Source organism: Panthera tigris, chromosome C1, assembly GCF_018350195.1.
Source record: "Panthera tigris isolate Pti1 chromosome C1, P.tigris_Pti1_mat1.1, whole genome shotgun sequence".
NCBI lineage: Eukaryota > Metazoa > Chordata > Mammalia > Carnivora > Felidae > Panthera > Panthera tigris.
In genome coordinates, this window is record NC_056667.1 from 186,100,195 (window position 1) to 186,125,689 (window position 25,495).

At 38.4% G+C, this 25,495-nt stretch overlaps 1 protein-coding gene across 7 annotated transcripts in view; it reads right to left on the reverse strand.

Moving 5' to 3' along the window:
* ALS2 (alsin Rho guanine nucleotide exchange factor ALS2) overlaps positions 1-20,793 on the reverse strand; it is a 71,689-nt gene extending 50,896 nt beyond the window's left edge. For 5 of the 7 annotated variants that reach the window (XM_007089986.3, XM_042995075.1, XM_042995076.1 and 2 more), the window contains exons 1-4: positions 20,279-20,712; positions 7,012-7,094; positions 5,650-5,804; positions 1,579-2,495 (exon numbers count right to left, since the gene is read on the reverse strand). In XM_007089986.3, the coding sequence (XP_007090048.2) occupies positions 1,579-2,495; positions 5,650-5,804; positions 7,012-7,031 (1,092 nt within the window). In that variant the 5' untranslated portion in view covers positions 7,032-7,094; positions 20,279-20,712. Of the gene's footprint in view, positions 1-1,578; positions 2,496-5,649; positions 5,805-7,011; positions 7,095-20,278 lie in introns of all 7 variants that reach the window. The other 2 variants (XM_042995074.1, XM_042995073.1) reach the window with 2 other exon arrangements.
* Between the last annotated feature and the right edge of the window lie 4,702 nt (positions 20,794-25,495).

Genomic DNA, 25,495 nt, shown 5'->3' on the forward strand with positions numbered 1-25,495 from the left:
AATTGTGAGATATATGCTTCAATGCCAAATATGATTTATTTCACAAAAATGAGATAGTCTTTTGGTTACATCTGGCCATGGGAGAAAAAACCTGTCCTAGCTGTATGATTGCGATACTATTTACAAAAACTGAATTAAATTTAGTATAAACAGACATTGCCAAAATTAGCATAGGCTACAAAAAATTTACATATTTAACAAAATATATCCAAAGGAAAATGCAATTTCAATAATAATAAAATAAACTGTATACAATTAACTTTTAATGTCAAATTTAATAAATTAGCAGAACGACTTCTAAAAAGTCAAAGTCCAAATTTTTTATAAGCATGTTCAAGTCTAAGAATGTTTCTGTTTAGATTTTAATAATACCTTTCTCTAAACAGCTTAATTAAAAAAAAATCGATATCCACAAGATTCAATGAGTAAACTGTGAAATTAAAACTATTTCTAAAAATACCTCTAAGCCATGTTCTTATCCTGACAGAGTAAAGAACACGAAAACAGTCAAGAGGTATGTGTGGTTTCAAAAACCTGAATAAACACCACAGGACAGTTCTTTTATGATTAGAGGTTTCTGTTTTGTTTCATTTTCTTAGAGTTTTGGTAAAAGCAAACCTGAAAGGCTTACACAAAGAGTAAAAAACAAATTATCCTTTTAAAACAATTTGGTTTAATCAGGGAGACTAAAATGTTACTGTATGCTACTGGTAAATAGCTTTCCTCCATTTATAAGTTTTCAAAATGACAGTAGTTTAAATAAGATGAAGAAAATTTTAATGCCCTGTCCCACAACAAAGCCCAGTAAACTGAAAAAAATCCAAACAATATTTAATGCCAGGAGGTTTTAAGTTTGCCTACAACTGAGGGATCTACCACATAGTAATCTTCCCTAATAAAAAAGAAAAGGACTTCTCTCTACAGAATCTGGAGTTAATACAGTACAGGTGAGATGAATCTTTGTTAATATATAGTTATATTAAAAGTATTCAGAGGGGCACCTGGGTGGCTCAGTCGGTTGAGCATCCGACTTTGGCTCAGGCCATGATCTCTCGGTCCGTGAGTTCGAGCCCCACGTTGGGCTCTGTGCTCTGTGCTGACAGCTCGGAGCCTGGAGCCTGGAGCCTGTTTCGGATTCTGTGTCTCCCATTCTCTCTCTCTCTCTCTGACCCTCCCCCATTCATGCTCTCTCTCTGTCCCAAAAATAAATAAGCGTTAAAAAAAAAAATTTTAAGTATTCAGAAAAAACAAAACCAAAAACAGTGCCCAGGAGCCCACCAAAATTCAGTATATTTAGCCATGGGAGAAGAAGTACTAGAAAAAAATAAATGAAATTTTGCTACTTATAAAAGAAGCCCAGCATGATATCTTTCAATATCTTAAAGGGCAGAATTTGAACATAAAAAGTAATTCTGAATTAATCCAGGTTTTTCCTTATTTAGGATTGCATGATAAAACAGATTTATAGTCAAACTCAAGCCTTAAGCATTTTAAAGTTGCCAAAAAACAAAGAAACAAACAAAACTTCAGATGGTTTAACTCCAGAAATGCCTTTATATTACAAAATTTAGCAGGTACCTGAGATGGCATTGGCTTTTCGCCGTTCTCTGAGTTCTCTCTTACTGAACGATCTGACAGTGTTTGCACGTATTCATTTACTGCTTGAGTATCAGGGTACGATGGTGTATTTCTGGCAGAAGAAATTTCAGTTGTTCCCATGATGTCTTGTTGGGAGGAAATGGCATCACCTCTCGTGGCGTCGGTAGCAACAGGCACATCATTTTCTACAAGCGTATTCTCAAATACTTCTCCCTGGTTGTCCAGGGTTTCAGTGGAGGGGCTGATGGCAGTGCTGGCCTGGTTTTCTACCTGGGATTCTGAGAGCGTCACACCTAATGGGCAACAATGACTATCTGATATAATCACATGGTCTTCTTTGTCAGTCATAGTAATTAAGAGTTGGCTGCACTGGTTGCATCTTTCTGGGACTGGCTTTAGATCCTGGGAAGGGAGGCACTGTACAAGCGCTAAGCTGTGGAACGCACCACAGGCAACTTGTAGCACCACTCGCCCGGCAAGATGTTCCACCTTTTGTGGCTTTGTCACCGGGAAGGTGGTGGTAATGAGACCCAACTGACAACCGGTACCCCATGCCCAAATCTCTCTGCTTATTGACAATGCCAGAGTGTGCTCCTCACCACATGCCAGCTGCAAAATCCTGACTGCTAGCAAAGAACTGGTCTCAGAATCAGAAATGCTGACAGGATTTGGTTCTGGAACATACTGCTGGTTAGCCACAGCACACTGGCCTGCAGAGTTCTCCCCCCACATGTACACTACGCCACTTTCTGTCACTGCTCCATTGTGGAAACTCCCTGATGCCACAGTAACAACATATTGCCCGACCAGGGCATTTTCTAGAATGGGGTTACTCGGACAAATCTCTGCTGGTTCACTTCTCCAGGGAAGAGTCCCAAAGCTGTAGACCTCACCATCTGAAGGTTACCAAAAAAAAAAAAAAAAAAAAAAAAAAAAAAAAAAAAAAAAAAAAAAAAAAAAAGGAAGGAGTTAGTGAATTAACTAGAAATTTTATCAGCAAACTTCTGGCCCCTCTAGGTTTAACAAAATAGGGTTGTTGCTGTTTTTTTTTTTTTTTAATTTTCAAAAGCACAGTTGTAGAGAATTTGGTTCAAGCATAGAATATTCCACAGGTATTCATCTTCTAACAAATATCACCTTGTAACATTCTGAAAAATAATGAGAATTCTACCAACTGGAGGAGGCTACTTTCAAATGAAAATGAAGGGTTATTATTCCTTTTCTTCAGCCTCATCCTACAAAGTCCTAGAATGGATCCACTATAAGTGGCTACCATTGTAGGCTATTACAGGAGCAGTTTCCAAGTGTTCAAAGACAAAATAATGACCATAAGATAAAATGAGCAGAGAATAAAATAGATACATTCACTAACATCTAAAACATTCACTACTATTTGAATAGGTCAGAGCAGCAGAAAATTATGCAGTAGAATAAAAATACTAGAGGTTTATCTTGGCCAAAATTAAGAAATCAGCTTTATACTTCCAGGTCATAAGAAAGCACCAGTGTTAACAAGACATGGTTGTCTTCATGTCGTGTAGAATACCATGTATAATTTTAAATATTACACAGAATATACATTGTGTATGATATAGCATTTCTGAGGTGCCATTTGTTTAAAAAGCAAATCTTCACAACAAAACAAAACAAGCAAAAAATCCCCAATAAAACTATGATTAGCTAGCTTTAGAACAAAGGGCAACTGGCTGGCTTTAAAAGTCAAGTAAAGGGGCCCGTGAGTTGGGCACATGAATGATGAGGACTTGTTTCTGTCCAGGTGTGCTATCAAGTCATAATCTCTCTGAAGTATTGTGGTAGTTTAGGGGCCTGTGCACATGACCTGTATTACCTAAAAAACTCAAATGGAAATAAAGACTTGGCCGTGGGTTTTGAAAAATACTAAGCCACGCCAACTATCCCTCCTTTTCCATATAACCATAGACTCATCCATTTTTTTTTTTAATTAATAAGGAAATAATGAAATAAATTTATACGAGTTTGTTCCCCCACAAAACAGCAATTGAGCTGATGATGAATAAAATGCCTTCTTTATCTTGGGCCTATTATACACGGCAAAAATAGCAAATATATTTATACACTCAAGTTAACTCACCAGAACATCTATGTAAGAAAGAACACAAAAGTGGCTAGAGGGAACACATGAGCTTTTATTAGGGAATTTCCAGTTTGGATAAAAAATACTGAGAAAATAAGCTCATTAATTAAGTTCTTTTAAACTTTTCTTCCCAAAAGATACAGCAATACACACTTGCAACAGTTCACCAACTCTTTCAATGATTATCATTACACTAGAACGAGAAATAGTGCACAGAAATATTTGTATCCTCCCTTTTTTCTACCTGGAGTACCTCAAAAATAGTGATTTAATGAAGTGTCCTCACTGAATTATGAGCTAATAGTCAAACTGAATAGACAAAGCAGCTTGAAAATTTCCAGCATTCCATGAGTACCATTTTCTCATCTGGAAAAGATACCACTAGAGATCTTTTTCCCATTTCAAACTACACACTTATGTGAGATGAGATCTTTTTTGTAACTTTGACACTTAAGACTAGGACACTGCTTAAACATGAACAATGATAGGCAATTTATATTTTTTAGATGTTTTCCCTCTGTTGTCCCACTTTTAGGTATGATTCTAGAGGTTTAAAGATCACGTTCATAAAGGATTCCTGAATCTCTTACCGAAGAGTTAATAAAACAAGAGAATTCTACTTGCACATGCTTGAGAACTGTGTATTTTGAAGCCCCTATAGTAGGTATTGAAAACAGTTCATTTTTTTACAATAAGGCTTTTTCCAAATTCTGGCCTAATAATAATATTCTTATTGTATATCATTACAATGAAAGTGATATAATTAAAAATAGGCTAGGGGTGCCAGGGTGGCTCAGTCGGTTAAGTGTCCGACTTTGGCTCAGGTCATGATCTCATGGCTTGTGGGTTTGAGCCCCACATCAGACTCCGTGCTGACAGCTCAGAGCCTGGAGCCTGCTCGGGATTCTGTGTCTCCCTCTCTCTCTGCTCCTCCCGCATTCACGCTGTCTCTGTCTCTCAAAAATAAATTAAAAAGCTAAAAAAAAGAAAAAAAGAGGCTAGAAAGAATTCCATGTGTATCCCATAAAATTACCAAGGTCAGATTTAAGCTTTATTTCTTAGAATTTGTTTTCCCTTAGTTCCTACAATGAAAATATCAAAACATTATCAACTACTTAATAAATGCTTATGGAACAGAAATTTATAAATTAGTTGATGGCAGTCCCAGCTCAAACCAAATTTGCCATGATTGAGTTGGTAAACTGCTATCAAAATTAAAGGCAACTCTATAAACTATAACCTATGCTTCTATCTCTTATAGATTTATTTTATTACATGTTTTTATGAGCTGCTGTTTATGTCTAAGAAAAACTGTACTGAGACAAGACAGCCAAGCAGCTTAAAAAGAGGCTTTGGAATCAGACTCTCTGAATTCCAATCCTGACTCTGACACTCCAATAGCTGTGTGGGCTTGTGGAAATTATTTAACCTCCCTAACCTTCAACTTCCTCATCTGCGAAGTGAGGACAACAACACTAGCTACCTCATAAGGTGGTTGTGTGAAAACTCAATCAGGTAAGACACATAAAGTGCTCAGTACAGTGCCTGGCACGCATCACTGTTTAATAAACGTTAGCTATTATTAGCATTATCATTCTGACACATTTAATGAACAAAGGTCCAACAGAAGAGTTTCTGAATGTTTCAAAAGTTAATTTTTCATGTACTTATTGCTATAAAATTTACAAACTATAATTCTCCCTTTTATTCTAGTTACAGTGTATCTCAAATTTAAGAACTACTCTGATTTCTGATAAAGGAAGTAAGGACATGTTTTGAAAACAAAAAACGTCTAAGCCCCAACGAACTTCATTAAGAATTCCTGGTATCCAGTAACTCCCTTACCTGACCCAGGTATTGTCCAGTAACTCCCTTACACACCCAGGTATTGTTAGCATTTCAGTTAGAATTTGTTAAGCCACACTTTTCAATACCTTCAGTCAGAAGAACTCCATGTTTCACTCCCAGGGCTGCTTGAAGAACAGTCTTTCCTCCCCAGCCTGGCAATCTCTCTGGTGCTAAAGAACAGGATCCTGCCTGCCAGACATGGACCAGGCCTCTTTCTTTGGATCCTTCTGCCTCTACTGAGCTACAAACATTAAGAAAAACCACTTAATTGTTCCTGTAATTAAAACTGTATTTTGGGGGGATATTTCATTAGATCTGTACCTTTTACCAGCACAGGTGACTGGGTCAGATGGTTTAGCAACTATTTAATGCTTTGCTTAGGACACAGGGGCAGAAATAAAACAACTGTTTACATAAAACGCTTGAGGACAATCTAAACCCACAAATTACTTAACTGTATCTAAGGAGCAAACAAAATCTGGGCTATTTTTTGAAGTTTTAGATTTAATAGCACAAAATTTTAAGATTCTAACTTCTCAATATATTAAGTCCTTGTTTAGATAGTAAAGTTACAGCATGTCCCAAGTTGGAGTCTTATTTTAAAATTTTAGTTTTTAATGTACTAAAAAGTATCTGGTAAGAAGGAACAGTGATCCATATTTTACGTTACACTGAGTAAGCTCTATAATTGCTATTTGAATTTTTAAGAATCAAATTTATACCAGCAACAGTAAAACTCTGCGTGCTTTACTCATGTTTTAGCCAAAGAATTCTATCCATGTGATGACTCTAGTGCAAAGAACATAAAACACACAACTTCATAATAACAACCATACTATAATTGCCTCCCCTTCTAAGAAAGAGGCGTGATAAAATACCCTACATTTCCTTTACACCAAGTTTCCCTGTCTTGCCACTGATGATACTTTTTCATTTTCTTTTTTTCTAGAACACTAGTGCCAATTTTTTAATGAGGCACAGAAACTTTTGTGGTTTTATTTATTTTATAATACCTAGGGATTTCTCTATTTTTGCTAGGTAATATTCCTCTAAATTATGATTAGGCATAACCATGGTTTTATGAAAGGAAAGCTGCAAACTTAATCCTCCTTTTTAAATATCATCCATGACTAGTTTTCTAGGGATAGAAGATGATTAAAATTAATAAGGCTTTGTCTGAAGATCTAAAATTGTGGGAAAAAATGGCTTCAAAAGCTTTAAGATGATGAAGACACCTCGTGTCTTTTTATAAGCATAAGAAACTAGCAACAAAGCTGATCATTAATCAGCTTTATTTTAGTATCTTTCTCTCTTTACCAATCAACACAAATGTCACTATTCCTACTTATTAACCACGAACAAGAAATTAAACTGAAGAGAAGCTACACATATGTAGAATTGTTTGCGTTTTCCTAGAAGGATAAGGGAGAAGGAAAAAATGGTTTTACCTTCTCTTCTTTGAGTCCATCGGTCAGGGGCAGCAGCACTCCATCACCAAATCATTTCTTTTTTGCAAAAGGCATATAAAGACCTAAATGGCAAAATACAGGTAAGCACAAAGAGCAATGAAAGAATATTTTGCTACTTCGTTTCTCAGATTTAAAAAAAAAAAAAAAAAAAAAAAGGACAGCCCTCTAACAAGTGCACATTCACTGGGCAATAAATATGCAGTGAAACTATTTCAACTATTTCATATCCCGCCTGCCAAAGTTGAATATCTAGACTGAGCCTGCCCACTGAGCTTATAAAAATGCCTATTGACCACCAAATATAATGTCAAAGGAAGAAAAGACTACCTACGATTAAGATGTACTTTGTCAGGCAACAGGTTTTGGCTTTTAGTATAAAGAAGGAAGTTCAATCTGAAAACTCAGTGTTAAATATTCATTTCATATACATTAAGCTTACTTTTAAAATGCTTCTGGAACACATGAACATGTAAATACCAATTGGGAAAGAATTTCTAAAATCTCTTCAGTAATGTTTCAGACTCAGGTAGTTTTAATTTACATTTTTCAGCAATGCACACACACACAAAAAAAATCACACCATTAAAATTAGTATCTTTTCTATTTATTGGAACTAGCAGTATTTTCCACATATCAACCTCCATTCAAAACCACAGTCCAAAGGGCTGGAAGAAAGAAATTTGGATTTTAAAATATGTTTCAGGGGCACCTGGGTGGCTTAGTCACTCAAGCATCTAACTCCTAATTTCAGGTCAGGTCATGATCTCAAGGTTCATGAGTTCAAGCCCCACATGGGGCTCTGCACTGGTGGTGCAGAGCCTGCTTGAGATTCTCTCACTCTCCCTCTCTCTCTACCCCACCTTTGTTTGCTCTCTATCAAAATAAATTAATTAATTAAAAAAATAAAATAGCTGTTTCAAAATCTGCCATTTAATAGTAAAGAGCTATATGAAAATTATGGCACGAATATCATGACCCATCAGTTTAGAAACTCATTGTTTAATGAAGAGACAGAAAATAAACAAGCAGACAAAAATGCTCAAAGCATTCAACTAAAAATTCACATTTTTAAGGGCACCAAAAAAATCATGAAAATATAGGCAATGATGTTTTATTTGTGAGAACCATAAAAATACTCGGGCCAAATGTATGGTTTTTCTGCAAAGGATATGGCATGGTCACTGTAGTCTGAAAACAGCCCACACCAGCAGGAGTGATGTAAGAGCCATCTGTTTACTCCAGGTTGCCTGTGAATTCTCACCGTTTACCATCTGTATATCTGGAGGAAATTACTCTCTACCTAATGCTTATTTTAGAAAGATGGTGAATCATTCAAAGTTGGATGAAGGGTACCATGTAAACAGAACATATACCTGAATAGATTTAATAAATGCTATTAATTTAATAAATATGATGATTAAGTGGTACTATGCCTTGTGTGTGATGATGATTAGCTTTTACTAAAATGTACAGTTCACGGTTTACAGAGAAATTCTGAAGACAGATCTAACCTGTGCTTATCTGCCAGAGATCAAGGAGTAACTAACTGCTCCCTTGATTAAAGTTAAACAGTACCAGGTAAAAAGCAGAGAACTCCTCTGGGAGGGTGTGGAAGTGCACAAGCACACTTTGCCTCCCATCACTGATTCACTGGATGTAAAGTGGATTTTATCCTACTACCTGACAATCAAAAATGTTGAGAACCTTTTAGCGAAGTGAATAAAACAGTCAACCTTTTTCCTCTTTTAGTGCCACATTTTTTGAATACAAAGATTTCTTAATGTGGTTTTCATCTTATGCCATATTTTTTTTTTACCACCACACATTTTTTTCAAATCCAAATGGAATTAAAACCACAGAAACTGTTCTGAAACTTTCATTATAGTAAATAACTATAAATACTAGGCAATATAAATACTATATATGCTACAGAATAATGGCTCCCAAAGATGTCCACATCCTAATGCCCAGACCTGTGAATAAGTTAGGTTAAGGGCAAAGGGAAATTAAGGTTGCTAATCAGCTGACCTTAAGAGAGGGAGATTACCCTGGTTATCTGCGTGGTTATCACAAACATCCTTAAAAGTGGAAGAGGGAGACAAAAGGAGAAAGAGAGAGAGAAAGAGAGTTGATGAAGGAAACATGTCAGAGATTCTTCACTGCTGGCTTTGAAGAAGGGAAGGTGGGGAGCATAAGCCAAAGAATGGGGGTGGCCTCTAGAAGCTGGAAAAGGCAAGGAAACAGATTCTCTCCATGAGCCCCCAGAAAAGAAAGCAGCCCTGCTGACACCTTGATTTTAGCCCAGCAAGACTGGTGTTACACTTTTAACCTAAGGAGTTGCAAAATAATAAGTCTGTGTTATTTTAAGCCACTAGATTAGTAGCAATTTGTTAAATAAACAGAAAGCTAGCCAATATACTATTTTGTACACATCTTCCTAGATTAGTATTTATAAATCTATCTCACTTTGTTTTAATGGTATTTATTATGTTTGACTTACAAGAAGACAGGTCTGCCTAAGTCTCAAAGACAGCAAAGGGAAAAAGAAATGACTGCTAAGGAAACATAACTAAAAAAAATATTGCAGATAAATGTGGGAAGCTTATGTTATAAAGTTTTACCTTACATACTTAAATTTATATTTAATGGCAGTTAGTGGCATTTACCAACTCTATTTAATCTAACATTCTTTCTCAACTGTGTATCCATATAGAGAAAGTAAACCCAAAATTTTTGTTTTTCTAATATTTTTATGATCCCCAATCCAGGAAATCTTTAAGATTTGCCTCAAGCATTCAAATCGCATTTAGATTTTTGTATCCTCTTTCATTGCTTCACATTTTTAATCGTTACAAAATTGTCTAATCATGGGGCTTCTTCTGGGGATATATCTTACCAGGTGAATTTTAAGGTTCTCATTCTACATTCCTTTGAGGAACAGAATCCCTAAACTCTGCTACTTTTCTATTATAGTAACTTTCCTTCATAGGTCTTTATTATATTAAACCAGCTCTGTGTTTGGGCGCCTGGGTGGCTCAGTCAGTTAAGTGTCCGACTTCAGCTCAGGTCATGATCTCATGGGTCGTGGGTTCAAGCCCTGCATTAGGCTCTGTGCTGATAGTGCAGAGCCTGGAGCCTGTTTCAGATTCTGTCTCCCTCTCTCTCTCTGCCCCTCCCCCGCTCACACTCTGTTTCTCTCGCTCGCTCGCTCTCAAAAAGTAAATAAACATTAAAAAAAAAAAAACTGTGTGTTGTACAGTCAAAAATCCGGGGTCCTCTTTTGCCTTGCACAGCCTTTCCAGAGATCAAAGTCACCTGTAAAATGAGCAAAAGAGACTCTAGCATTCCCTCCAGCTATTAAGTTCTATGAATTACACTACAAAACCAGATTCATTTAAAATTTTTTTTAATGTTTATTTATTCTTGAGAGAGAGACAGAGTACGAACAGGGGAAGAGTAGAGAGAAAGGGAGACACGGAATCCTGAAGCAGGCTCCAGGGTCTGAGCTGTCAGCACAGAGCCCCACGTGGGGCTCAAACTCACAAACTGCGAGATCATGACCTGAGCTGAAATCCAGAGCCAGACACTTAACTGACTGAGGTCACCCAGGTGCCACTAGGAACCTGTAATCTAAAACAACTATCATTTTTGGTGAGAGTCCGCAACTTTTAACTATTTTATACTTCCTTTAGTTTCTTTTATGTACTTTTAACATCAACTTCATCTTGAAGAGTATACTGGAAAGCTGCGTTGCTTACAAGACCTTCTATAAGTGCTTTAACTATGTATTCTAATGGTGATGATTTACATTTGTCTCAAAAGTTTTAAGTCTATTTTATGGTAAACATACTTGCATCTAGTGCCCAGATTAATTTTGCAGGGAGTAGCCTGCCTGCAAACACTCACCTGGCTCATCTTCTCAGTGGAAGAAGGAAGCCTGAGCACTTTTAATTTCATAAAAGGCTGCCAACTTGGTAAAAGAGAAAACAGTAAGCAAATGAGAGGTCCTTTGTCCTAGAACAACTACGACTTGGTAATATATTAGACGTAAGTGGAGGATAAAGGAGAAGGAGGTATCAAAAATGATTTCTAGGTTCTGCCTTGAACAACTGTGTGTTGGCGGTATCATTTGCCAAAACAGGAAAAGTAAAAAAGATAGGAGTCTGAAGAAGTTTTTTTTTTATGTTCAAGATGGCAGTGAGAAATACTAGAGTACCTATGAAGAGCAGCTGAATATGTGAGTATGGAGTTCAGAAAAAAGGTCTCAGCTATTGATATAAACTTGGGAAGGCATATAGATAATATGTGAAATCAAAGCAATGGATAACAACATCACTGGGTGTGTAATAGGAGAAAGGAAAGGGACAGGACCAACCTGTAAGGAGCTTCTGCATCTACAGATTGGATAGGATGAGGAACTAGCAATGACAACTGAGTGAGAAGTGATCTGAAAGGTGGAAGAAGCATGAGTCTGTGGGCACATAAAAGCAAAGCAGAGTGTTTCCAGGAGGAAGGCCTGGTCGATTAGGTCAATGCAGCTGGGGTCTCAGGTTAAGAACAAAAATCTGTCCAGTGGATATGCCAACACAGATATCACTGTTGAGCATGGTCAAAGTTTCAGTGGTGGCAGGGGACTGAAAACCAGATTGGAGTAGGTTGACTATAAATGGGGGGTGAGAACAAGAAAATTAAGTTCATATAAAGAATTCTTTTGAAAAACTCTGTTGAAATGACAGAGAAATAGAGCAGAAGCTGGAGAAGAATGTGAAGATAAAGGGTGTTTCCTGTATGTGTATGGTTGGGGAGGTGAGAGACAGCTGAACATGTTTGCATTGACAATGACACCAATCCCAGATTCAAGAGGACAGAGGGCAGAACCAAAGTCCTGGACAAAATGAAAAGGATGACATCCAGAACACGTTTTGGGACTGATCTTTCACAAGAGGAAGGGCTGACATTTTAATAAGAAAGGAAACAGATATAGATTATAGATACACACATATATTTAACAGATACAGACAGGATTACAGATTCAGTGTTGAGAGAAAAAGCATGTGTAAGTGAGTAGGACTTCCCAGTATATGTGTGCTATCTATTCTAATCTCATTCCCGGCTCCAGTCATTCCATTTCTTTATTTTATCTTGCCATACTATACATTTTCATATACCGCATTAAATCCTTTTAGAAACAAGGCAGAATACAAATTTTAAAAAAATTAATGTGGAACAGAAATGTGCTAGTGGACTATTCTCTCAAATGCAAAGAGAAAATTAAAATCATGTAGGATTCTATTTATTCATCTCTAATAAACTTTATTCTCTGGATAAAGTCCTCTTCCCTTAATGATTTAGTGAAAGATAAATTTATGAGTCATAAGCATATTAACTCTCAAATGCTAAAATTTCAACAACACCACATGTATTTTTTTCATCTATTATGTTCCAGGTATGCCAGTCTAAAATTTCTATGAAAGCCAAAAATATCTTATTCTCTAGGATAGCCCAGCTACTTAACATAGTCCTGATGTATAATACTGTTGGTACTCAATAAATATTTGTAGATAGATTAGGCCCACATAAATAAAGGAGTTCCTGTCCTTAAGGAGTTTACATGCTATCATGTTCTGTCTTTCTGACAAGAATGATGGCTCTCTATATGGACAGCACCCTGAAAGCATAAAAAAAGCAGCAAAGTTGAGCACTTTCAGTCTTATCCTCATATCTCACTTACTGGTTTAAAATAGGTATATTGATTAAAACTATTGCAATAACTGTAACTACAAGAGTAATGATACTTGGAGATTAGAATAATAAGACATTAAGATAGAAAGACAATAAATAATAGAGTGGTAAACTGTATCATAATGCCCTGAAAGAAACTTGGACATACACTGAATGCAAAATAAAATTACTACAGATTTCATGCATTTACACTTTCTTTTTAAAGTTTGAATTGGCTGCATTTTATTAAAATGTAGTAAACCACAGTTTACATTTGTGGATGCAGTAAACAATACTTTTAAGACACTATGGCATTGCACACATGGTTATTGTTGAATAAATATTTTCTTTTAGAGACTCAGTCAATATATTGACACATGGATCAAGGCAACTTTTGACTCAAACACCTGACTTACAACTAATCTATACACCAACAACTGCTACTTCCTGGATATACCACCACCAAAGCCTTTACCATCCACTAATGAAGGTTGAGGAACACTCATCTTGCACTGCAGCCTTGACAAACCAATCACCAAAGGATGAGGCCACTTCAAAACCCAGCTCTCCCAGCCCTAACTGGAAAGCAATGCCTGATACCACTATGGGAGCTGACTAGCCCCTTAAATACTGACCCAGAGTTCAAGAATCCAGTAAGTTAATGCAGTGAATAAAGTCAGTCAGTAGGCTAGCCTAGAAAGTACTTATTATCTATAATGTTGTTACTAATGGAATAATCCCCCCCCCAAAATCATTGATTTAAAATATATTATAAACTCCTGAGAGGTCAGAAACTATGACTTATTCATTGGTACATTCTCGTATCCATAGTAATCACTAGGTACAAACAGGCTACATTTAAGTGAGTACTCCGTGAAAGATAGCACTTTGTCTTAAATTCCAATCCATGGGTTTCCAAATGATGTAGAAGATTTCCAGTACCTGTAATAAAAGTCAGTATCATACATAAAAGTAAAGTGTCTAATTACACAGTAGAAACTCATAATTTGCTAATGGTATTCCCTAACAATTAAGATCCTTTTATTTCATGTCAGTTCACAAATGTTATATAACCCAGGAATGAACAGCCTCTTTCTCCTTAGTACATGGAGACACTTTTTGGTGCCATCAGGGACACTTAAGATTCATAGTCTTTTTTATGGCCTGCTTATTTTCACCCTATAAAGTACTAACACTGCACTCTACTGATTGTGAAAATCCTCTAAAATGGATATTACCCATGGGGGCGGGGGAGGTTGTGTTTAAACTTGGTAAAATAAATGCCTAGTGATGCCCACCTAGCTCCATTTTGTATCCAATGCAAATTTTTTTAAGGTAAATTTTTCCAAATAAATAAAATAAAACATTTTGATGGGTAGTACAATACTAGGGATTGAATCAGGGATATACAAATCAAAGCCATATTGAGATACCACCTCACACCAGTCACAGTGGCTAAAATGAACAACTCAGGAAACAACAGATGTTGGCAAGGATGTGGAGAAACGGGAACCCTTGTGCACTGTTGGTGGGAATGCAAACTGGGGCAGCCACCCTGGAAAACAGTGTGGAGGTTCCTCAAAAAATTAAAAATAGAACTACCCTATGACCCAGTAATAGCAGTACTAGGAATTTATCCAAAGGATACAGGAGTGCTGACTCATAGGGGCACATGGACCCCAATGCTTATCACAGTGCTTTCAACAATAGCCAAATTATGGAAAGAAGCTAAATGTCCATCAACTGATGAATGGATGAAGAAGATGTGGTTTGTATGTACAATGGAATACTACTTGGCAATGAGAAAGAATGAAACCTTGCCATTTGCAACAACATGGATGGAACTGAAGGGTATTATGCTAAATGAAATAAGAGAAAGATATCATATGCTTTCACTCATATGGGGAATTTGAGAAACTTAACAGAAGACCATGGAAGAAGGGAAGGGGTTAAAAATAGTTTCAAACAGAGAGGGAGGCAAACATATGAGGCTCTTAAATACAGAGAACAAACTGAGGGTTGAAGGGGAGGCAGGGATGAGGGGAAATGGGTGATGATGACCATTGCGGAGGGCACCTGTTGGGAGGAGCACTGGGTTTTGTATGTAATCCATGAATCATGGGAATCTACTCCCGAAACCAAGAGCAAACTGTATACACTGTATGTTAGCTAACTTGACAATAAATTATATTTAGAAAAAAAAAAAAAATACCAGGAATTGAATTTCAAATTCTCAGGTACTGCAACAATTCGTGTCTGTTATTATATGATAGAATATAACTGCTGATACAAATTGTTTATTCCTTTAATATTTTGCCACTGTTCTTTCATTTAAATGGCCACAATTTTTTCTAAAAAAGGCAATATTACAGAAACACGGTTCAAAGCATGTTGGCTTATTTTATCAATCAATAACATCTAGAGCTTAAGGTAATCACAAGGCCACATAACTCGACAGGGAGTATACATGCCAAAAAACAGTGCTCTGGAGATATAGGTTTCACTTATTTTTAAAGAGCTAGCAACAGGTATTCTTGATCAGGAATGAAATATTTTTAACTCACAAGTTTAAACACTGAGGTTATACTAGGAACTGGCTATTAAATTTATTATTCACTACTCAAACCATTTAACGCATTCTCATCATGTTTACTTATTGATACCTATAAAGAGAGAATTAATTTTCTTTGAGCAATAACTAGACACCACATTCACAGTATAAAATCAGTTTTACCACATTGTAATAAAATATAACCAACCCAAACTTTAAAAAGTGTTAATGACCACATGATATCTGTGGTAATTTTGCATCTGAGTCACTCTGATCAAATTCCTTTTAGGGTTTTATGATATAATCTGCTTCCCTATCCTTTGACAGGTCATGATCAGTATATGCCTGCATTCCCCAAGAGTCTCTAGAATTTAAATTCCTCTGCAGCCTTATAAGAAGCAGTATTCCTCATCTTAAGAAAAGCATTTTCCCAGGGGCACAAGTCAAACAGGAAAATAAAATTGACTAAATAATTGGTCTTCTCTCCTTAGAAAAGCTTTACACGGTGGAACTACACTGACACATTCTTTCCCTATTGCAGAAAGAAAAGAATTATTTTTTCCAGAGTCAACTACTTTGAGACTAAAAAGTAAAATAAAACATACTGGAAGAAAGCCCTAATTACACATAAAAACTGTATTTTTTAAAAATGTTTTATTTATTTGAGGGGGTAAGGGGCAGAGAGAGAAGGAGAATCCCAAGCAGGCTCTGTGCTATCAGCGCAGAGCTGGACACAGGGATTGATCTCACGAACCGTGAGATCATGACTTGAGCCAAAACCAAGAGCTGGACTCTTAACCAACTGAGCCATACAGGTACCCCAATAAAAATTGTATTTTTACAAAATTTCTCTTTAATTATATAGAATTTAAATTAAAATTTTTCAAGTGCTAGTTTCACAAACTGTGTGTGTGTGTGTGTGTGTGTGTGTGTGTGTGTTCCAATAAAACTTTATTTACAAAAACTGGCCACCAGTCCAGGGATGGTACAAACTGTAAATCATACACAAATCTGTAAAAAAATGAGCAAATCCATGTACCTACCCATCACTCAGTTTTAACATATATTAACGTATTTTTATATTCAAAATGCTTCAGCTGTTTTTAAAATAGAAGGAAAAGTTACACAGATTTCTGAAAGAGCACCACCCAAACCTATCTCCCAGAGTTAGCCACTATTCCTAAACTTAATGTGTCTCATTTCCATATACGGTCTTATACTTTCATATACTTTCATTAGATACATATGTATCAATATATACCAATGTAAGCTATACTGTTTTAAAACTACATAAATGCCAGGTGCCTGAGTGGCTCAGTTGTTGAGCATCTGACTCTTGATTTCAGCTGGGGTCATGATCTCATGGTTGGTTCCTGAGAACAGGACCAGAGTTGGGCTCTGTGCTGACAGTGTGGAGCCTGCTTAGGATTCTTTCTTCCTTTCTCTCTCTCTCTCTCTCTCTCTCTCCCTCTCTCTCTCTCTCCCCCTCTCTCTCTCCCCCCCCCCCACTTCCAGCGCATGCGAGCATGCACATGTTCTCTCACAAAAATAAACTTAAAAAAAAAAGAAAAAAGAAAAAAAAACTACATAAATGCATATCATATACATCCTTTAGCAACTTGCTCCTTCACTATTATACACTTGTGATATATCCACATTAATAAGTATACATCATTTTTACTAAGGGATAGTATTTCATTGTATTAATAAACCACAGTTTATCCCTTTCCCACTAAAGTGCAGCTGGATTATTTTACTTTATTGCTATTTTAAGAGCTGCTATTATCATCTTTGTTACATATTTGCTTGGGCAATTGTCCTTAGTTAAGAATTCAGCTCAACAAAAATTTAAGTTGTGGAAGAACCCTGGAATGAAAGTTACCCACCCAGATGCCATTATTGGGTCTAACCCCCACCTTCCTAATAGGGAGTTCATGTGAAACAAAGAAATGCATGATGACTCAGAAGAAAAAAATCTTTGTATTTAATAATTTTTATAGTTTAAATATGTAATAAGGGAAGCATGAGTTGAATAATTTGTGGAATTAATGAGACTAAAGTTGATCTCTCTGAACATAATTCACTGGCAGCCAAGTGAAATTCTATGAAACAGACCCAGTCTTTTTCTCATGAGTTGAGAGAACTATACGTTTCCTTCAAAAAAAAAAAAGTCTTTAATACATTAAAGAATAACTTTACAAGAGCCCAAACAAGGAGTAATTACCTGACTAATTTAAATATTTTTGTTCTACCCACTTGGATCAATTAGTTCAGCTACTTTACCAACTGTTCAGCTTATCTACCAATTGTGTGATGCAAGAAACATCAAGACATAAGGTAAAGACAGCACTATGACATACACAGAGGAATGAGTAAGAGATTGGTATAGGAAAATAAATGCAACACTAAAAAGAACCATGCCAGAATTTGTTACTATTTTATTTGTGGTTACCCTGGTGTATTTTCTTAAGGACTGATATCCTACAAAATCTACTACTTTCTTATCACTGATGACTGAATCATCTGGTGATCAATGGAGAAGAGTGACAAGAAAAAAAATTGCTTAAAAAAAAAAACCAAAAAGCTCTACCAGAAAAATCTCTCATACAGTTGGACTATGTGCAAGGTTTAATTCCACAAAATTATAAAAAGGGCTAAATGATCTAAAAGTCATTAAAATCCTCACAGCACTCCTCTGAGTGTCTGAGAAAGGGGTTCAACCTCATACTACACAAAAACAGGCCTTCTTTTACACCATCTCAATAATCACCACTCTTTACCTTCCTTTGTGGCTGTTTTTTTTTTTTTTTTTTAACTCATACCTTACCTAGTGTCATGTTAATACAGGATTATAGAAGGTTTTTACAAGTCAGAAATATTCTTTGGAAACTCCTTTAGAATGGATGCAGCAATACTGCATCAAACCCATGTTTTTTAATAAAAAAAGTAGTTTAATAGTACTCTTTCCACCTACCCACACGAAACTGAAATCATGTCTTGGTGAAGTTTTTAACACACTCTTGTGTCTTTAACAGTCAAAATGACCAAAGATGTCTCAAATGATAACCTAAATTTTGAAAGGCTGCAATCTGGGCAGAAGGGATTCCAGTTCACATTGCTTGTATCTACTTAAGAAACAAGAAGCTTGCATGATGCAACTGAACCCTACCTCCCACCACCACCAAAATGAACCCATTTGGTACTTTATTTTCTTGATCATTATCTTTTCAAATGTTAATACTGTCAAACACCTTTGAATTATTCTTGCTACAACTATGAACCTTGAATATGCCAATACTAGTTATAGTTTGCAAACTAATAAATTTACTTTTTTTAAATGTTTATTTATTTTTGAGAGACAGAGAGAGTGTGAGCAGGGGAGGGGCAGAGAAAGAGGGAGACACAGAATCCAAAGCAGGATCCAGGCTCTGAGCTGCCAGCACAGAGCCCGACGCGGGGCTCGAACCCACAAACCGAGAAATCACGACCTGAGCCAAAGTCAGACTCTTAACTGACTGAGCCACCCAGGCGCCCCCTAAGTAACAAATTTAAACTAGGTATAGATTTCAAAAGCATCTCCTCCACATTAAAATACCCTTACTGAATACCAAAGTTATACAGAGCAACCAGAAATCATATTTTCTGTAACTATAAGTCAATGTGTCATAAAATTATCTGGAAACCATCCCTTGAATTAAAAACTGAATTATAGGAGCGCCTGGGTGGCTCAGTCAGTTAAGTGTCCAACTTCAGCTCAGGTCATGATCTCAGGGTTAATGAGTTTGAGCCCCACATAGGGCTTGCTGCTGTCAGCACAGAGCCTGCTTCTGATCCTTTGTCTCCCTGTCTCTCTGCCCCTCCCTTTCTCTCTCCCTCTCTCTCTCCCTCTCTCAAAAATAAACAAACATTTAAAAACAAACAATAAATAAATAATAAAATAAATTAAAAAATAAAAAGTGAATTATAGTTTTTCTCTAAAAATATTCAGTGCTCTTTCCCACTTAGAAGAAAGTGAGCCAGTGTGGGTCATGAAATAGTGGAAGAAGAAATTATTATAAAAATAGGTAATTATGTACTGAATATTTACCAGTGCCAGACACTCTAACAGATATACACGGACCATTAAACGTAGAGATGCTATTATGAGGAAGGTACCTTAATTCTCAATTTAGAATTAAAGAAAATGATACAGAGAAGTAACTTTCCCCAAATCAAAGATATAAGTGGATATGATGTCAGGTATGCCCATATCCAAAGCCTAGGATCTTAACCACTATGCTTATATTATTGAGATTAAAATACTGCAATTTACTGCAAAAGCCAAATTTTTACTGCTTTAAATTGCTTAGTTAACTCATTAACTCAAAGGTCAAGTGGTCACTCCAAATCATTCATATTTATGATAAACTGGGGGAAAAACTGGGCCAATAACCTTACTGAATTTTGATACCTGTTCAGAATAAACACACATCACACAATTTTATTCTTTAAATCCTTAAAGAGCATTTACGGCCACGAACAAATCTAAAAGGCAATAGACTAAGGATCTGCGTTTGTGTTTAACAGTCATTTCCTTTTCCCTCCTAAACTAGAGAGAATACTGTTCTTGAATATGCCGCTTCAGCCAGTGTGTTTTTCTTCTTCCCTCATTATCAAAGCCCTAAGCAGGAGTACAACACTTCTGCCAACCTATAGCTGCTTGTCTCTAAAGTAGCCCTATTACCCAAAAGACCAACACCAGCGTCAGTACAACTTCCTAATGAGACCCTATGTTACTTTCCTGCTTTCGTTCCTTCAAAGAACTTCTCACCCTCTGATGGTTCACTTGACACGCCAAAGGACTTGCTTAAACTACTAATTTTTAATATCAGAGTCATTTTCATTTTCTGCAACCGCCCTCTCGAGCCACGGAAACCCTAGGTCCACCCCTCACCGAGATCTGCATCCTGGAGCAAACCCGTCTGGGACACTCACCGAGGTTCGAGGCCAGGGATTCCGGTGTACCTGCTAGGCGTCTGGAGTAGATAGTCAATAAATCCTCATGAATGAGTAAAGGAGGCAGCGTGGGTGGAAGCGAGAAGGGGGGGTCGTGAAACACTTTCGCGCCGCTGAGACCAATGCAGTGGCGCCCGTCTGAGGAGGGAGGTGGGGGGGCGAGTGAGAGAACCTGGGGCCGGGACAAGGGGCCGCCACGGGTGCTCCTTGGCGGGCAGGCGCCGTCGGTCGGACGCAGGCTTTTTGGAAGACGCGGGCGCCGTCTCTGTGAGTCACCAAGGGCGCTCCCGGGCCTCGGCCTGCGCCTTCGCCTCTCTCTGGGACCCCCGGCCTCCCGCACACAGGACAGCCCGGCCTATCAGCCCTGCGAAGCCAAGGGCCGAGCGGGGACTCACGCTCGCTCACCTGACGCTCCACCCGCAGCACCCCAGTCTGCATCCGGCGCGAGCTTCACAACCCAGCGGGTCCCTGAGATCAGCTGATTCACGAGGGGCGGGGCCTCCGTGAAGGGGCGGGGTTGCAGGGCGGCTAGCTTGGGTGAAGGTGCTCGGGGATTGCCGCTGAAAAATAGGTAGGGTTAGACGCCGACGGCGTCTGATAGCGATCAAAATTAGCCAAGAGGCCTTAGGCACTGTGGGTAAAGCCCTCAGGAGTACTGCCCCTCCCTTAGGACAGGGCGGAGCCACCAGTCCTTAAAAGCGCTTGGGCGATGATGTAACACGCAGTCGTCGGGTCCTAACTACCCGACCGCTTCCATGGTAACAGGTGGTGATGAGCGTGATTGGGAGCTGCAGACATTTTGCTGCCACTTCAAACGGCAAAAGTCAGATGATAAGTTTGCTACTCTTTACAGGGAAAATGTGAAAATATTTTCAAACTGCTTCCATGGACTATACACTAACAGTAGTTGTTTCCGCCACTACAGATGACGTCATCGCCACGCGGCGTCCACACTGTTATTTACTTGGTTGCAGCCCCGAAGGGTGAAGTGGGCTAGGAGGCAATGAATTGGTATCTTTTATGATTCCCCACAGGGTTCCCAGTGTACAGTCTGAGTAAAACTTGTTTGCGTGCTCAGCACACAGTTTCACGACAGTTTGCTTGTCGTAGCCACAGCCCCACCCCGACTCAGCTCGCAGCTGGCAAGTCCCCTCAGGAAGATTTTCCGGAGCTTGCCACCCTTGGTATGCAGTGGGTACGAACTCTGCTGTTAGGCAGAGTGCCATCGCTGGGCCTGCAAACCTGTATTCAGACCATCAGCGACGGATAATGCAGTCACCTTCTGAAGTTCCTGCATAAATGGGTCGATCACGTTCACCCTCAACTCAGTTGCTTCCTTGATCCTCCACCCACCCGCAAAATCGTTAGTCTGCAACAATTTAGACAACCTTGTCCACTCTTGTACCAGGGCTGAAAACAACGTAACCCTGAGAATTGGCAGCACTGCAAACCAAAGGTGTTCAACTTCAGTAGGGATTTCCCTGTAGCCCAGCAATCTTGCTAAACCTAAACAAATCCTTAACACATCGCTACTAGGAATTTCTTCTTTTCCCTTTGCCTTCCATTCCCGACCCCCCACAATGCTATCTGAGCTCTACCCACCCACCCCCTTTGGCAAACAGTTTTAAAAATAATTTAAAAACCGTCTCCTACGTTTCCGAGGAAATTGAGACTACTAGGGATGAACTTCCCTAAGCCCCACCAACCACTGTTACAAAACCTACCTACAGCCCTTACCTTCCTTTCCTTCTCCCTCTTTCTCTTTAGAAGAGACATTCTGTCCTGTCAAGATGTATCCCTCCACCTGAATTCAGGATCCCTTCCAATCCCCTTAGAGATCTTGCCCCATTACTTATCCCTTCCTTTTTGTATATTTTCTTTTCTTTTTTTCCTTTTTTTATATTTTCACTCTCTGGTTTTCTTACCCCTTTTTTTTTTTTTTTTTTTTTTTTAATTTTAGAGAGAGCATGCCAGCAGGGGAGGGGGCAGAGGGAGAGAGAGAGAGAGAGAGAGAAAGAATCTTAAGCCGGCTCCATGCTCTATCCCACCACCCTGGGATCATGACCTGAGCTGAAATCAAGGTAGCTCAGCTGACTGAACCACCCAGGCACCCCTCTCTTATTACTCTTATTTCTCACTGTATAAGCCTGTTCCTACCTATCACATTTTTAATGTCTTTTTCTTCTGTCCTTCTTTTGTTTGCAACCTACTTTTCTCCCTTTACCTTCTAACCTTCCAATCTTCCTCATCTCAGTCTGCAATCTCTACTTTTTCAGACCTACTGAAACCAGTAGTCACCTCCTACTTTTGGAATCTAGTGATACAGTCTCAGAATGGAGCCACTCTGTGCGGCTATTTAAAAGAAAGAGTAATCTATATGTATTGATATGGAATGGTCTGGAAGTTAGGTTGTTAAGATTAAAAAAAGGTAAATGCTGAGTCATGTTTATTGTAGTCCACCAATTGTGTGTTAGGTGTGTGTGTTTGAGAGACAAAGGTATATATCCTTTTCTTTCTATAAGCGTATATGAGCTCTGAAGGGATACATTAAAAGGTTACTGACACTGGAAAGGAGAATTAGGAACAAAGGTGGGAGGAAAACTCACTCTTCACTCTATGGCATATTTCACTGTTTGAGTTTGTAACGTTACAAATGTGGTTTGAATATACTTTTTACTTATTTAAAAAACTTCTAAATGTGAAAAGAAGTATATAATTTTCAGTCTTCCTTTCCCTCATTTCCTCCTTGATTTCTGGGACACACTCCTTCTGGGTTTTACCCCTACCCCTTCAGACCTTTCCTTTACCTTTTCAGACTTTCTTTCACCTGTCCCTTAATTCTTAGACTAAATATTTATTGCACACTTATTATGTGTCAGGCATTATTCTAGGCACTAAAGAGGCATGATAATGAACAAAACAAACAAGGATCTCCGCTCTAGTGGAACTTGCACTCTGGTAATGTGGAAGATAGTCTCTAGAGATAGCAGCGATTAATTCCTCCCTCCATGTAGACAAATGCCACTGTTGATGTCAAGAGATGAAATCTATTTCCTCTTCACCTGAATATGGGCTAGTTTTGTGATATTTTTTTTTAACTAACAGAATATGGCAGAAATGAAGTTCTGAGACTCCTGAATCAAGGCCTTACACAACTGGCAGCTTCCACATCCCCCTCTGAGAAGCCAGCTGCCATGCTCTAAAAAAGCTTCAACTATATTACAGGTTGGTAAGAGACAATGTGGAGAGATAGGCCACGAGGAAGAGCATTATAGTGTCAAAATATGAGCGGAGCCTTCTGGGACCTTCCAGGCCAGCCCAGTTACTGGCTGAATGCAGATGAGTGACACCAGCCAGTGGCAAGTGGAGCAGAACAGCCTATTCAAGCCCTGCCCGAATTCCTGGCCCAAATTCGCAAAAAAATAAGAAATTGTTTCTTTTAACCGCTAAGTTTTGGGATGGTTGGTTATGCAGCAACACCTGAAACAAGTGGGAAGAGTGAGAACTAATAAACGAATATGGTGGTGACTGGGCTATAAAGAGGCAAAATAGTGCAATACTAAAAGCACATGCTTTTAGCCAGACAGCCTAGGTTCAAGTCTCAGCTCCAGCACTTACTAGCTTTGGGACCTTAGCACAAGTTATTTGGTTCTGTGTACCTCTGTTTCTTCATCTACAAAACAGGGGTAGTTATCTACTTTACAGGGTGATGGGAGGTTTACATGTAAATTTTCTAGAATGGTATGTGGCACATAAGCACATATTAATGTGAACAATAAAGGTAAGAGAGTAGATAGAAAAGAGTGCAATTTTATATAAGGTTAGCAGGAAAAATCTCTCTTCTAAAAGGACTGTAACATATCTGAACAGATCTGTAAAGAAGCCAGGGCAAACCTTATGGATATCTGACAGTCTGTAACTAGCAAAGGCTAGGAGGATGGTGTGGCTGGAGCTGAATGAGAAAAGTTTGAAAGAAGCTGAGTGAGACTAGAGCCGAATTTAAAAAGGTGGAAAGGCAAGAGATAAGAGAATATCAGGTAGATAATGATGTGGTCTGGGGACAGATCCTTTGGGCCAAGGAAAGGACTTTGGGCTTATCTGAATGATATGGGCAACGCTGCAGGGCCATCCTTGGGGTTGTTGTAATCTGGATGCTGTTTTAAAGAGATGACTCTTCTGCTCTGTGCAGAGTGATCAGAGTGTAAGGGTTTGAGTGGAAGCAGAGAGATCAGAAAGAGCCTATTGCAATAGTTGAGGCAGTCATATTGGCTTGGCCTGGAGTGGCAATGGAGGAAAAGGCAAAAAGGAGTTATATTCCTGATGTATTTTGAAAGTAGGGCCTAAATATTTGCTCATGGATTAGGCATGAGCTTTGAGAGAAAGAGAAATTAAAGCCTAAGTTATTGGTGGAAATGTGTTGTCACTCACTGAGATGGGCAAGACTGGGTGGGGGGGGAACGTATGGGGAAATGGAGAGGAGGTACCATGTGTTCATATTTGAGCATGTTATAGTTTATATGGTTATTAGGCATCTGAATGGAGTTGTCAAGTAGGCAGTTGTATATAGGAGTCTTGTGTTAAAGGAGAAAGCAGGGCTTTGGAACTTGTTGATGGAAAAGTGAGATAGTCTGAGGCCTGAGCCCTGGGACACTCCTCTATTTAATTTTTTTTTTAATGTTTATTTATTTTTGAGAGAGACAGAGACAGAGTGTGAGTGGGGGAAGGGCAGAGAGAAAGGGAGACAGAATCCAGAACAGGCTCCAGGCTCTGTGCTGTCAGCACAGAGCCCAACGCAGGGCTCAAACTCACAAACCATGAGATCATGACCTGAGCCGAAATCAGACGCTTAACCGACTGAGCCACCCAGGCGCCCAGACACTCCTCTATTTAGAAATTGAAAAGATTGGGAGACTCTAGTTCAGAATCCTGCTGGGTTCTGAGTGGGGGAAATACTTGTGTTTGAGAAACAGAAAGAAGGCAAAAATATCTAGCAGAGTGTATGAGAGAGAAGAGTGGTAGCAAATGAGGTTGTAGTGATTATGTAGGGGTTGGTAGGCCAGGATATGATTTTGTTTTTATTCCAAATGTAAGGGAAATCATCGGAAGAAAGTTTTAAGTGGGGAAATCATCTGATCTGATTTATACTTTTGAAAAAGTTCATTCTGTATAGTGCTTTATGTGTACTTCCTACTTCAT